Below are 15472 nucleotides of genomic sequence, written 5' to 3' on the forward strand. Positions count from 1 at the left end.
ATACATCCCTAGCCCTTTTTATTTTTTGAGTCAGGGTCTTGCTAAATTACTGAGTCTGACCTTGAACTTGAGATCCTCTTCCCAAGTAGCTGAATTACAAGTGTGAGTCACTGTGCCCAGCAAAAAATTTTTCTTTTAATTTTTTTTTTTTTTGTACGTGGAGATGGACAGAATGCCTTTATTTATTTTTACATGGTGCTAAGGATTGAACCCAGTGCCTCACACATGCCAGGCAAGCACTCTGCCACTGAGTACAGCCCCAGCACCCCCACCCCACCAATATCTTTAAATGAAGCAGAAACAAAGAAATAACTGGCATCCACAACCAGCCTGGTTAACTCCATTTGGAATTATAATGTCAGGAAATAGCAAGTGACTGAGGGTCACTGAGTTGCTCAAACCCAGCTCAACTCTTGTCTAGCCCGGTGCTCGAAGAACCACCTGGGAAGTTCCAGCTCCTACAGGACTTGGTAGAGCAGAGTGGCATGTCTAACTTTTCTCTTCACAGGCATCCAGTCATTTCTAAAGCCTGGTTGCAGAAAAGTCAATCCTTCATTTTCACCCTGAGCTCAGATCTGACAAGGGAAATGGATTTTAGACATGGAATTTTAGTATCTAAAAGATTAGCAAAGCCATTTACAGGTTCAGGGCACCCATAAACCTAATATCCAACCTTAGACACTCTTTGGAAAGTCACTATAAAATGGTGAAGAAGACTGCTGGTTACGTCACACTTAGAAAAGTCAGCAAACACTACTGGTTTAGAGTCTAACACTAAGAAGTGAGACAGCCATGCGTTGGGTATGTGAGGAATACTCACCCTGGCCAGTATGTACACGTGTTCCCCATGAGCCTGTGAATCATCTAAGTACTTCACAAAGATGAACTCAGTTCATCCTCACATTAGCTCTGTGGGATAGGTACTGACATCACCCCCATCAACAGAAAACACAAGCTCGCACAGCAAGCCTGGGGGAGCCAGACTCACGTGGGGTGGTCTGGAGTCAGCCCTCCACCCCTCCACTACTACACCATGAGTGCACTCGGGAGAATCTGCCTCTGGCCTCAAGCACTGAAGTGAGGACACAGCACATTCATGATGCCAAGGACCCCTGGGCTTTTCCCATTGGGGTGTAGTCAACGTGACTCTGGGGTGAGGCCTGAAAGAAGTTCTAGTGGCCCCACTGTTACTTCTACCAGGGCTGGTTACTCTGTCTGCCCCTGCTTCAGAATGAGCCTCCTGTTAACCTCTGCTCTCTCTTCTCTTTCCTATGAATAGTGAGCCAGGTAGGAGTAGAACACTCAGACAGAACTTCCTCTATTTCCTCCATGCTTGGGCTACTTGCTGAGCATCTATCTGTAGGGATCAGCAAACTATACTTGTGGTTGACATCCTGCCAACCCCTTGTTCTCCTAAAGTTTGACCGGAATGCAGTCACGCCATTCATTTACATATTGCCCGTGGTCCATGGATGTTTCTGTGCTCTGAAAGAGGAGTTCAACTGTTGTAACAGAATGGTATGGATCTCAATGCCTAGAATATTTATTATCTGGCTCTTTGTGGAAGAAAGCTTGTCAACTCCTACCCTAGGAGGTTCCTGGGAACCAGGAGATTGGAAAACACTGCTGTAAAGACCAAGAGGTTTATAATTTCTCAGAAAGCACTGAAACACACAACAGAAAAAGGGTGTTTCATTTTTTCAACACTGATGATAGAACCCAGGGACACCCTGCCACTGAGTTACATCTCTAGCCCTTTTTTCCAGCCCCCAATTTGTTTTTGTTTTTGTTTTGCTTGGTTTTGTTTTGTGTGATAAGTTCTCACTAAACTGCTGAGGCTGGTCTGGAGCTCCTGACTTCCTACCTTGCTCTCCTCAGTAGCTGAGGTTACAGGCATGTGCCACCATGCCTGGCTTGTCAAAGGTATTTCATATGGTATTTTTAAATGATGCACCCATCTTCACACTAGGGAGAATTTCACAGCATCTGGCTCTTACCCTTCATCCCCCGAGGCAAGCTCCTTCTGCCCAAGGGTCCCTGGCCCCCATGTTCGTCCCTTCTTCTTTGGGGCCCTCTTCTCTTCCTCTTCCCCTTCCTCTTTTGGGATGACTGAGCTCCGGCCCCAGGTTTTGCTGCTTTCACCTGGTGTCACTGTGAATACCAAGGTTATATAAGATTCAGAGAAAAAAACAGACAGGGCCCTCCAAAACTAGCCTCCTACTCCATCAGACAGTCACAAACATACTTGGAGCTGTAGGGAAGTTAGACCTCATCAGAAACTCTGTGCCTAAGTGGACTCTTCCAAGAAAGCAATGGAGTCCTCAGCTACCAATCATTTAACTCTCAAAATAAAAACGTGGAAAAACCTCAAGTGTTACAAGTCCAATATAAAGCTGGAGCTCAGCCAACCAGACACCAGAGTTCCAAACCGAACTTGTGTTGTTGGGGGGAATGGGATGGTGGGGGAATGAAGAGGTTGCTGTTGGGGGCAGGCGGAAAGGGTAAGGAAAATGTGGAAGAACAGAACTTTCAGAAAGACAGGATAGAAAGGAAGAAAATAAGGCGTTCCAAGGCTAAGGAGAAGGGGGTCAGGAAGAGGGGGAGAGGGAAAGGAATAGAAAAGGGAGGAACACTCTTCTGACATGGATACCTCAGAGAAAGAGCTGAGACACACAGGCCACGGGGACGAGGCTCATATGAGAAATGAGTGAAGTGAGCCAGCTACCCAAAAAAAAAAAAAAAAGAGAGAGCTGAGGCCTCTGAGGCAAAACAGGAAGCATATGGAAACTGCTGTCAATTCCAGTCAACTCTGGTCACAGGAAAAAAGGCACCCACTGATGGGATCTGAATTGTCAAGGAAGGTCAGAAACCCAGGATTTTTAAGTGAAATCTATCTTCAAACTGGGAAACAATTCATTCATATATACCCACATTTACATATATAAACACAGATGTGTATATTGTTTTAAATAAATTTTATAGTAAAAACAAAATAAGCCTCAAAACAAGTGGCCCACTATGCAGTTCATGACACGTTTTCTCTGGATCCATGAAAATGACTTTGGAAAAGCCATTCTTTGGGAAATATGAAAAAGTGAAAAAATAGTGTCCCAAATAGGGCAGAGAGTACACTAGGTCTCCAGGCCAGGGCACCAACCTATATCTACCTCATATACCAGTTTCCAAACTTGTAACTCTCTAAAGATCCTTCAACACCCACAAATCCCTTTGCTGATATTTAACCAGGAGTGAAAGGTAAAGAAGGCAGCAGCAAAGTCCCTAGAGAGAGGCAGGGGTAGTGCTAAGGGTCTGTGTACACATGTGCACAAACACACACCGGGCAGAAGCTATGGGTGGAGCAGGCCTGGACCAGCTGGTGGTGCCCTGGTGTGTTTGGGGCCCCATTTAATTTGAGAAACAGTCTCACACTGGATGGCTCGAAGGCGGGGAATGATGGTGGGGCTTGCAGGAGGGCTGGAGCGGCTGTTGATAAGACTCTTCCTCTTGTCCATGGTCGGGGAGGCCTGCACCGTGAACTTGTGCTGGAAATCTGCTTGAGGAAAGACAAACACATGAGTATGCTTTAGACTTATCCCACCATCAAACTCATTTAAGAGAGCTGATGTCTCCTGGCACGCCTGAGAGACAGGTCCCAGTTCCCTGAAAAGATCTGTTTACCTGAGAAATGTTCTCTTGCAGAACCATCTCTTTTTCCCGAAGGGACATGGCAAGATGAATGTATGAACTGATGGAAAATCTACTATCTGAGTGAACGTCATTAGGCAATCTTTATAAAGCTCTCTATTTAGTGTATACAGATGAAGCGACTACATATTGAGAACAGCTTTTAGCTCATGAGAACTTGTTGATTATTCTAGGGAACAGAACTCAAAATTCTCTATTTCAAGTGATCTTCTCAACAACCAACACAGGGAGACTGATGTTTCTCATTAAGTGTGGGCAGAGCAGGGAATCCAGGGACCAAAGGAGATGGGTCAAGTGGCCTTGATTCCAACATAGTCCAAAGGCACAGAGAATGTAAAACTCACTGCTCTGAGTGTCTGAGTTTCAGTCCCCTCACCTATAAGAAGTATGACACACAGCTCCTTGTCTGTACCCTGGTCTCCCCACTAAACTGTGGTCCCTTTGCAGGTAGGACTAGAGCTTCTACACCTGCATCCCAAGTAAACAGCAATATGCTAGCACAGGCTAGATGCTCCAGAGGTTCCTAAAGACTCTATGCTATCTGAAGAGAAAAAAATGTGCACCAAGGAAACCAGCGACTGTGTCCTGTGAGCACATTCTCTCAACCTCACTGAACCAGTTCCCTTGTCTGTGCCTAGGCCACCGTCCTGAGGCTTACCATCCTCCACAACTGCTCTCGGCAGGCCATTCTTCCTTGGTTCCTACACTTCTAACAAGCTTGCTTCCTGGGACCTGAAGGATTCAGAGCATTTTTATCTACATAAACACACACTTAAGCACTGACCTCCTTCAAAGGACATATGACACATCACCAAGATTCCATTTCCTATTTCTCTGCATTTTCCCCGAGGCTACAATATCACAAATGATGTACCTTTATTCATTCAATGCATTTCTGAAAGGTTATGTGTAAATCTTAAAATATAAATTCTTACACATTAAACCTAATCTCAACTATCCTCACAGAACTAATTATTTAAAGAAACCTTGAGGTGAGGGGTTTTACAGAGCCAAGACTCCTCTAATTTCACATACACAGTCCTGGGATTTTCTCCCTGGGGTGTAAACCTCCTTCTCCAGGTTTGTCTACAGTGGGATGCGCCTGGGTGGGCCGCCATGCTGCAAGCAGCCTGGACCTGGCGAGTCTCTTCATGTTGTGTTCTCCGTTCACCCCGTCCCCAGCAGTTCCCCTGGAGTAGGGGAGACTTTCAGCAAGCCGGTCGGTCCACTGAACAGAATGGCCCATGAAAACAGGTGACATTCAGCCACAGGTCCCACGAACTCCTGCCACCCCAGCTCCTCGCCCCACTCCCACGTCAGGCCCCCAGCCACTGACCAGAGGGCAGGCTGATGCGGTTGCCATCCTTGAGCTTCAGCCGGCTCTTCCTGAACTTGCCCTTGCGTTTCTTCACCCGGGGCTTCTCCTGGCACAGCTGGTGGATGATGATGTTGAGCTCCCGTTCCAGGATGTCGATCTCCCGCTCGGCCAGCTCCTGCTCCCGACGCCGCAGCAGCTCCTCCTGGTTCTTCTGCTGCAGTGCAGCCCGTGTCAGCTCCTCCTCCCAGGTGCGGAGCTCCTGCAGAGTGGGAGGGACCATCAGGAGGAAGAGTGGGGTCCTCAGTGCAGAGGGGCTCTGGGGTAAGGCCTGAGAGCTCTCCAAGGGCTCATGCTCATGGCAGCCTAGAGAGCCCTCCCATGATGCCCGGTGGAGATAGGGGGCTGAACTGTGAGTTGGTAAGTCAACATCTGAGCATCCTGAGTCATGGGGAAAGGAAGGCTCAGAACAGCCACTCGGAGATACAACCCGAGAAGCTAATGCTGAGGGCCAAGCTCTAGAGATGGGCGCAAGTGGAGCAATGAGCGCACCACAACTAATATGAAGTTAATAGCACTGACATCATAGAGGACAATTATTATATTTTTGCATAAGACAAATAATATAAATTATAACAGAGTAGGCACAGACTACTGCTCTTCAAAAGCTAGTTATTATGGCTTTGACTCTTTCTAGAATAGTAGTGCCCCCTTGACCTTGGGGCTATGTTCCAAACCCCAGTGAATGCCTAAAGCCAGATAGTATCAAACCCTATGTATACTATGTTTCTTCTACAGCACATGTCTATGAAAAAGTTTAATTTATGAATTAGGCACAGTATGAGATTAACAACACTAAAAATAAAATAGAAATAGCAATATAATAAAATCACCAGCATCACTACTCTAATGCTTTGGGGCCATTATTAGGTAAAGTGTTATTGAACATGAGCACTGCTAGACAATGAGCTGATCTGATAACTGAGACAGCTACTGAGTGCTGACAGGCAGGTAACGTACACAGAGTCAGAGAGATGGCTGACGTCTCAGGTGGGACAGTGAGATTTTACCCCCCTGATGAGAATGGCATGCAATTTAAAACTTATGGATTGTTCACTTCTGGAATGTTCCATTTAATATTTTTTGGACCATAGTTGACCATGGGTAATTGAAATCACAGAAAGCAAAACTGTGACTAATGGAGTGGGGGTGGGGTGGAATACCATAGCTACTTGCTGACAAAATATGGCTTTTGTTTTTCTTACTGGCATATACAATTTATAATTATTAATATTATGATTTTATTGACCAAAAGAAAGGTAACCAAGAGTTACTGGTTAAAAATCTATAAAGAGGGACGGGGCTCAGTGGTAGAGCACTTGTCTAGCATGTGTGAGGCACTGGCTTCAATCCTCAGCACCACATAAAAATAAAAAAAAATAAAACAAAGGTATTGTGTTCATCTACAACTAAAAATATTTTTTTAAAAAATCTAAAAAAAAAAAAAAAAAAAAAAAAAGCCAGCTACTCTGGCAGTCCTAGCTGGAATAGTTGTGATAGAACAGCGATCATCCCATTCAATGGCCAGTTCAGATCCAAGGTCTCTAAACATTTGTCAAAAGCTCACTCCACTCCCCTGAAGAACACTCAATATTGGACTTGCCAAATTGTATCGTGTTCAGATTGTCATGTTCCATGAGTCTAATCTCTTCAGATCAGCTCCAGAAATTATTTGTAAGTCAGTTGTGCAGGGAACAACATTGATACTGCCAAGAACACAGATTTTAGAATCAGAAGGCCCAGGTTTCAAGATCCTGCTATCCCACTTACTAGCTCTGTGTCGAGGATGCCCCTGACCCTGAGCTCTGACATGGAAACAATAATACCTTCCCTACATGCTGGTGACAGGACTCTGGATAAAAAGGATAAAAAGGTATCATCAGATCTCCCAAGTGATAAAATTGGGACCAATAAAGCAATGTACAATTTTAGCTATATACAATTTTAGCTGTCATATTGCTGGTAACTTCCCAGCTTCACATAGTGCAAAGCGAGAAGGGAAAAAAAGAAATTAACCAAGTCTCTGTGGACAACCCTCAGGTCCCTGTGCTGTATCCCGTAGACTTAGGTGTGCCCCTACAGCTAGCCACATGACTGCTCATGACTGGCTTTGCCTGTGTGGACAGTGACTGCTAGAGACATAGCAAAGAGGTAAAGGGGCTATTTGAGGAATGGCCACTAAAGCAGAAAGGTAGATCTCTAGCAGGCCAGGAATCTCTGAACTCCCCAGTTGGTTTGCACTTGGAATGCTTTCCATGAAAAAAGGTCCCACAGATTCAGACCCATGGCATTCTTAGCCCATATTCTGTTTCCAAGTCTGACACCAAGACCCTGGGCAGGATATTCTGACTGGTGTTCTCATGCTGAATTATCCCTATATGAAGTTGATGTCCTTCTGAACATTCTTCTTCCACTGTAGAACCAAGAGACCTTCTCAGAAGCCTCTCATATTTTTGGCTGGCAGGTTGAGATACCCCATGAGCAGCTGCCCAGTAGTGCTCTTCCTGTGGCTTGGACAATTAAATAGATACCCAACAGGAAGGTGGTCAGGGCAGGTCAGAAGCAGGGTGGTCAGACCCACTTCGTCCAGAGGCCCCGGTGGAAAAGGTCCACGGAGCCAGAGCATGCCTTTTTTCTCTTTTACCTTTTCTTTGGCCCTGAGTTGGTCAAACATCTCCTGAATCTCATGTTTCCAGTCATCCTGCAGGCAGTGGAAGGAGTCCTTGGGCATTTCAAAGAAACCAGACTCCTCTATGGTGGTTAGCTGGTCCAGGATACTCGTAAAAGATGGTCGTGAATGGGGGTCGGGATTCCAGCAGTCTGAATGGAACATGTGAGAAAGCTTGAGTGGACTGAGAGGAACAGAAGGCTTAGGATTATTACATGACTTCATTTACCAGAAAACTATCTCTTCTTTCTCCTTCCAGAAACAGACTGGAATTTAGGTAACCTCAAGTAGGACTCAAGAAGGTAAGCAGCCTGCCCAACATCACAACTGTAGAGCGCAAAACAGGAAATCAAACACAGCAGCTCTGCGCCCATCCATTCTGATGTGAATGGAGCATAAGGAAAGCAAACCCAGAGTTTTCTGTGCAAAGTACAACTAGCACAATCAACCCTGTTACTACGCAATTCAAGTCTTGACAAAGGGTAACTACACCCTGAGCCTCAATTTCCCATAAACACATGAGGGGCCTTCCTCCACCTCAATAGAATGAAGAGAGGGAAAAGGGAAAAGTGGGAGTCAGGAAAAGCCATTAACTAACAAGGTGGTCAATTATCCACTTAACCTCCATCAGCTTTGTATTTCTCACTTACAAGATGGTGGCATTTGACTAGAGGACTTGAGAGTTCCTTTCTTCCCCAGTATTCATTTCTATACGTAAGACAGAGGTCCTGAAATAAAACTACTGTAACTTCTTATTTTATAATAATAAGATACTGAAGTACTGGTCAGCAGGTTTTAGTTACTAAATTACCTTCTACAGACACTGGAGATGAGCAGAAGGGACCTGCCTCTGCAGGGTGCTGCCATCCTTGGAAGTACTTCTTCCAATTGCCCAAAGGACTCCTCATCGGGTGACTAATACGTTCTCTCTTTCTTTAACTGATCTTGTGAAACTGGCCAACATCTATCAAGTGCTACGAAAAGGTAAACAGTCTCCAGTTTTGTTCAGGCCAGGGGCTACTTACCTTCCATGAGTTTGGCAAAAGGTTCTGGGCAGGTAGAAGGAATAGGAAGGGCAAGTTTGTTCATGGCCACTCCGTAAGCCACTGCTAAGCCATCGATGCCTCGGAAGGGCACCTCGCCAGTCAGCAGCTCCCAAAGCAGCACCCCATAGCTAGGGACAGGAAGAAGACAAGCAATGTAATAACCACAGCTACGACTTCACCGAAATAGCTCCCAAGGTTGCATCAAGCACCCCATGTTCTCTCCAACCACAGGAACGCTAATGAAACAGACCAACCAGTTTAATAGAAAAGGGAAGCCACAAAGCCTACCGGCTAAAGCAAACACTCTGGAGTCAAGCACACTTGGTTTCAAAATCTATTCCATCATTCCCAGGAATGCCACCATAGGCAAATTACTACATTTCTCTGTAAGCCTCTAATTACTCATCTGTGAAGAGCAAATAACATTTATCAGTCTCAGAAGACTGTCACAAAATTAAAAGACCTACTAAAACTGAATAAGTGCTCAATGTTCACAGCTATTTTACTGTTGTTAATGAAATAAACTAAGAGGAGGGGCAATCTCCCTAACATAATTTTTTTCTGTTTTAAGAAAATGTCAGTTTTTGTAACAGATACACTTTCCGGTTTTTTTTAGCTTTAGAAAAGCAAACAGTTCACAAGTCAATATAGATTTTGCTCCTGTAAAAGGTTTCTTTAAATGCCCTCTAGGTTAATTAGATTCCTGCCCCCAAATCAGTATGAGTGGGTCCTTCACAGAGACCTCTGTTTCACCAGGCACAGCACCTGGGTGGGGGCAGAGCAAGCAGTGTGTCAGCTGTGAGAACTGCAGTATGCCTTCCCTATCTTTCAGGTTCATGTAAAGAATTTCTCAGGTCCTAATAGAGAACGCGGCACAGAAAGCTCAGTGGAAGGATTGTTCTGTGAGTTCATAAAAAATCAGGCAAAATCACATAGCATTCAATTCTTTTAAGAATTAAGTCAGAATGCCTGTAATCCCAGTAACTCAGGAAGCTGAGGCAGGAGGATCCCAAGTTTGAGGTCAGTGTGTGCAACTTTGTGAGACCCTGTCTCAAAATAAGACATTAAAGCTAGGTTGGGGGGCTGGGCTTAATGATAGAGAACCCCTGGGTTTAATCCCTAACACTACCATGAAGGAAAGAAGGAAGGAAGGAAGGAAGGAAGGAAGGAAGGGAGGGAGGGAGGGAGGGAGGGTCAGAACAAGAAATCATAAGGTTATGAACTGCCAGAAGGCTGAAGAGTGAAATGTCCCTCACTCAACACCAACCTCAAATTTCTTGTAATGCTCATCTGTAGTGTGCATCCAGCAACAAAGGTCATATTAATACAAAAAATAACAAATCTAGTAGATTAGCAGTGCGCTAATAAGGCCCTTTAGGAATGTCATCTTGAATGCCTACAACAAGCCACTGAGGTGAGTACTCTCTTTATTGGGCAGATGAGGAAAGGAGTCCTAGACAAGTTCAATGGCATACATGAAGCACATACATGGAAGACATCGCGGTGGACCCTCAATTCCCTCTTTCTAGAATGCCCTTCTACTGTTTCTCTGCTTGGTAATGCTGAACATCTATCTTTCAGGATCCAACTCAAATACCCCACCCTTCATCCATTCATTTTAAACATCTAGTAAATATTTTCTAGGCATAAAGTTCAATGCCAGGCTCTGGGATACAAGATAAAAGACACAGATCTTATCAGAAGAGATTAGTGAGGACAGAAAGGATGACAGCTAGAATACAGACTGATGAGTCACAACAGAGATCCTGGGACACGAAGGAGGATCACTTAAATCAGACCAGGATGGGAACAGGACATGGCCCTTGAGCTAAGCCCTGACTGCTAAGTGAAGGAGGACCAGAGCCAGGGACAGGGGTGAGCATGTAGAGACAAGCAATCCAGACCATGGTTCTTTCTTAAAGACTCCCAAGTGATCTAGCCTGGCTCCAAAGAACAATGTGCCAACCGATGTGCAAGGGCATTGGAGTTGGAGGTCACCATGGACCATGGCTTTACCCCAGTAAGGCCTCCAGAGAGCACCATTTTCTTTATGTATCTAGACAAGGAGGGGGATTTCAGTGCTGGACACGCTGGGAAGCCTTTCCCGACATCTCTTGTGTGGGCCTCCATGCACTGTAGTTGTTTAAAGCCTGCGGGCTCCTAGAGGGCAGGGGAGACAGTTTTTAATCTTGGGATTCTCAGACGACCCTGGATCTGGTACACGGGTGCTCACAGATGTGTGAGTTGGTAGGAGGATGTGGGAAAGAGCACATCACCAGACGGTCCTGCAGGCTGCTCTGGTGTGCCACAGTAAGCCTTACACACCCTCAAGAATTGCACTAGTGTACTTCCTGCCAAACCTTTCATGTGACTTATCCAGACAGTGGTCACATGGGCAACTTCTACTGAGTGACCTTGAAGAAACTTCAGCATTGCTGCCCAGCTTCCAAGGTCACAGCCACTCCCATCTTCAGCTGCCTGCTCTTAGCATCAATGCCCACTCCACCCTGGAGAACAAAAACCGAAGTCCCACAGATCTCCCATCTTCCATCCAGTCTGGGACAAGCAGTGTCTGAGGCCTGAGTACCTGGAAAGACAGGGGAATGTTTCAAAGGCCCAAGCTTTCCCTGTTTGTGTACTGTATCCCTTTTGTGATGGTTTTCACATTGAGCCCTGAGTGTCCTGTAGAGATGTCTCAGGCCACCCAGAAAAGGGAGGAGCCTGGGATTCTACCTTTCTCAGCTTCAACAGGGCAGCTCTGCTCTAACCGGGCTTGCCTGTCTGCATTCTGTTCTGCTCAAAGGGCTCTACAGCTAAGAGAAGCGTGTGGACTGCTGCTTGAGTGTGCAATGCTGATGCAGAAAGATTTACACACCTGAGTCAAATGCCCATGCTACCACTTACCAGCAATGTGCCCTTGAGGAAGCAAGGTCACCTCATCTGTACAACAAAGACTGCAATATCTACCTTACAAAGTAGTTACAAGCAATAAATAACAGCACAGCCACTCCCCACCCCAAAATCACCATCAATGGCTAGTAAATATGTGCGGTTTCTACTCGGAAAGGGTCTGAAACAAGGAAGAGTCTGGAAATGATAAGGTAGAGCCTCAGAGTCTGGTGAGAGCCTTGCTGAGAGACACCATTACTCAAAGAGGCAGCCTTTCTGGAGATGATGTAATCACTCAGATTTCTTGTGCCAAGGTCCTCTTTGTTTTTACAATGAATAAATGAAGACTTGGTACTTCTTTGGCAGGAATAGGGTCCAAGAAAGAAAGTGGAGAAATACGAGTTAGGCAGATCTGAGTACTGGAGGTAGCAGGGCAGGAGAAGTCAATGTGATTGAACTCAGGTCAGTAGAAAAAAGGGGAAAAGGTTCTTCATCAGCAGTTTGGAAGGGCCAGCTCAGCTAAATCTGAGTCCCTCCCCTCAAGGTAGCACCACCGGACCCCTCACTGCCGAACCCAACTCTCTGTGAATTCACTCTTGGATTAATAATTAACCACCTCCAGAAGTTCAGTTATCCCTTCAAACATTACAGAGGGAGCGTGTGTGGGGCGGGAGGGGTGTTCAATTTTTCTGAAAGTGAGGAAAAGACGAGAGTGGACACAGCCCTTCCCAACTAGAGGCACAGCATTTCCCCTTATTAACCTGGGTCATCTCTAAGGTCGCTAGATTGGGCCATGCTGTCCAAGTAGAGCATTGATTTCCCTTGAATGAGGAGGGTGGGGAATTTCTTGCACTTGCTAATTGTCTGATCTCACAGTCCAGGAACCTTACTGATTACCTAATAATCTTTGGCAAAGAATACTGAACTAATTCATGTGAAAGCATTTTCAAAACCGTAATGTAACATACAATTTTTCTTCAGGTTGTTAGTTATTCAAACCAATAAATTGTTAACACATATATGTATGCAATATGTGTATCTACTGATGTCATAACATTCATTTATGTGGTAATATGTTCCTGCTATATTACATTTAAAGAACAGCTTATAAAACAGAATGATCCCATTTTAAGGGATGGGTGTCTCAGCACACAAATAAGGGCAAACATTGGGTTAGTTATACTCCATGTATGTATGATATGTCAAAATACAGTCCACTGTCATATGTAACTAAAAGGAACAAAAAAATTAAAAAAAAAAAAATAGGAGTGAGCATACCAAAATACTCATATAGGCTAGCTCTCAAAATAGTTTTAGGGTGATTTTCTTTTCTTTTTTTTTTTTTTCTTTTTTTTTTTTTTTTTCTATTTCTAATTTGTTTCTGTAGGAAATGTTTTATTATTATAATTTTTAAATTATTATTGTAATTTAAAACTTAAAATGACTAAGAAAATGCCTCCACCTCATCCCACACCACAGGTAAGACGTCTTGCAAGATGAGGCCCTTGGTTATAATAACTGCTCTTCCTGCACAGCATGACATTCAGGAAGAGGGTGCTCAGAGTACAGGAACAAGGATATACAGTAGGTGACACATTAACAGGTCTAAGATTGCCATATTTTCTTTTCTTCCTTTCTTTTCCTTTCTTTTCTCCTTCCTTCTTTCCCTTCCTTCCTTCCTTCCTTCCTTCCTTCCTTCCTTCCTTCCTCCCTCCCTCCCTCCCTTCCTTCCTTCATACCAGGAATTAAACCCAGGGGTGCTTAACAACTAAGCCACATTTCTAGCCCACCCCCACTTTTTTTGAGACAGGGTCTCACTAAGTTGCTTAGAACATCGCTCAGTTGCTGCGGTTGGCTTTGAACTTGTGATCCTCCTGCCTCAGACTCCCAAGCCGCTGGGATCACAGGTGTGCACCACTGCACCCAGCAAGTATTGCTGTACGTATATCAATGGGTGCACATTTTCCTCTGGTAAAGGTGAAGATCTTTTGGAGCCACTTAGATGAGTAGGCTTGAGGAGAGAGGGCTTAATATCCACATAATGGGTTCAATAAAATGTGTCTTGAAGAAAAGCCTATAGCACAGAAGCAGAGAAAGCTGGGAAGGAGGGTGAATTATGTTTTTTAAACTATGTTCATCAACCAAATTGGATCAGGAGGCTTAAGTCCTTGGGACAATTCTAAATCAGAGACCCACTGGTACACCAAAACAGAAAAAGAGACAGTAACAAGTGTCCAGAGGATGTGGAGAAACTGGAACCCTCACAAACTGCTCATGGGAGCGTGAAATGGGACTGCCATGATGAAAACGGTTTCTGGCTCCTCGAGAACGACGAAACTGTCACGTGACTTGGCAATTTCACTCCTTGCACGTCCCCAGAACTGAATCTATGAACACAAAACTGAATTCACGCTCACACACACAAAAAAACTTGCACATAAGTGGCCACACTCTTATTCATAAGAGCCCCAAAGTCCATCACCTGATAAACGGAGAAGCAACTGTGGCCTATTCACATGTTCATACACTTAAAAACCATCAAAAGAACAAGTTTCTGATGTAAGCTGTGAGATGGGTGGACCTTGAAGGCATTAGGCTAAATGTAAGAAGTGAATCACAAAAGAACACGTATCGTATGATTCCATGAATGTGAAATGCCCAGAAGAGGCAAAGCCACGGACAGAAGAAAAGCCCATGGTTGCTGAAAAGCAGCGGAAGGACAGATTGGAGAATGACTGATAATAGATACGGGGTTTCTTTTCTGGGTGATCAAAAATGTTCTGAAAATAGACCGTGGTTGTAGTGAGTTGAATGGTGCCCTAAAAAGATCTTGATGTTCTCATGTCTAGAATCCTTATTGGAATTAGGATTGTCTCTAGAGGGTGTGATCCTGCTGACACCCACTTCAGAACTATTAAAAAATACATTTCTGTTGCTTTAAGTCACCTGGTTTATACTAGTTTTGTTTCTGCAGCCCTAGGAAGCTAATAACAGCAGTGATCAATTCACAACTTTATATATACTTTAAAGAGGTTTTAACTGTATGTGAATAATACCTCAATAAAGCTGTTATTTTAAAGAAAATGTACACATACACACAAAGAGATGCTTACAACACATCAGGAAGAACTGACTTCATAGACTGATCCGTGCTGAGAAACTGTAGTCCTTGCTTTTGGATACCAAGGCAATACTGCTGTCCAATGGCCATGAGGATGTGCAGCCTGTAGTTGCTCGTCCTTCCTCAATGAGGACAAGACTTTTTAGATCCCTGTCCTTATGCCTCTTGGACTGATGCTTACTAGGGAGACGGTTGGTCATGTCTAGTCTGTAACCCTGCAGTTCTTGGGGCACACTGGGGGGGGCATCTTTTCCCATTTCTAGATCAATGTCCAATAGACCTCTAGAGCCTTGAGTAAAAGGTCAACTGGATAACAGGAAAAGGATCATTTCCAAGCCACCAAGAAAAAAAAAACAGATTTTCCAAGCTACCAAGAACAAAAAGAGACAGTACAAAGAATATTCATTGGATAGGGAAATTACAGAGAGGACACTGGATTAAACACTCCCCAAGTCCAACAGTAATGGCCACTGAAGTTGAACAATCTAGGCTTACCCTGGGGAAGATCTCCAGGAGAGACCAGTGTCCTTAACATCCAACAGGTCAGAGAGGGGAGAACATGATGACCTTGCAATCTACTGGCCTTTCCATGGGAGCAATTTCCAACACAAAAGAACCCACAAAGAGGGGATGTTTTTATCTATCTATCTATTTATATATTTATTTTG

General features: G+C 44.5%; 1 protein-coding gene across 2 annotated transcripts in view; it reads right to left on the reverse strand.

The window, feature by feature from the left end:
* Map3k9 (mitogen-activated protein kinase kinase kinase 9) overlaps positions 1 to 15472 on the reverse strand; it is a 71479-nt gene that overhangs the window by 14144 nt on the left and 41863 nt on the right. For both annotated transcript variants that reach the window (XM_047540726.1, XM_047540725.1), the window contains exons 4-8: positions 8774 to 8922; positions 7725 to 7900; positions 5042 to 5282; positions 3428 to 3550; positions 1998 to 2151 (exon numbers count right to left, since the gene is read on the reverse strand). In XM_047540726.1, the coding sequence (XP_047396682.1) occupies positions 1998 to 2151; positions 3428 to 3550; positions 5042 to 5282; positions 7725 to 7900; positions 8774 to 8922 (843 nt within the window). The remainder of the gene's footprint in view (positions 1 to 1997; positions 2152 to 3427; positions 3551 to 5041; positions 5283 to 7724; positions 7901 to 8773; positions 8923 to 15472) is intronic.

Source organism: Sciurus carolinensis, chromosome 2, assembly GCF_902686445.1.
Source record: "Sciurus carolinensis chromosome 2, mSciCar1.2, whole genome shotgun sequence".
Classification (NCBI taxonomy): Eukaryota; Metazoa; Chordata; class Mammalia; order Rodentia; family Sciuridae; genus Sciurus; species Sciurus carolinensis.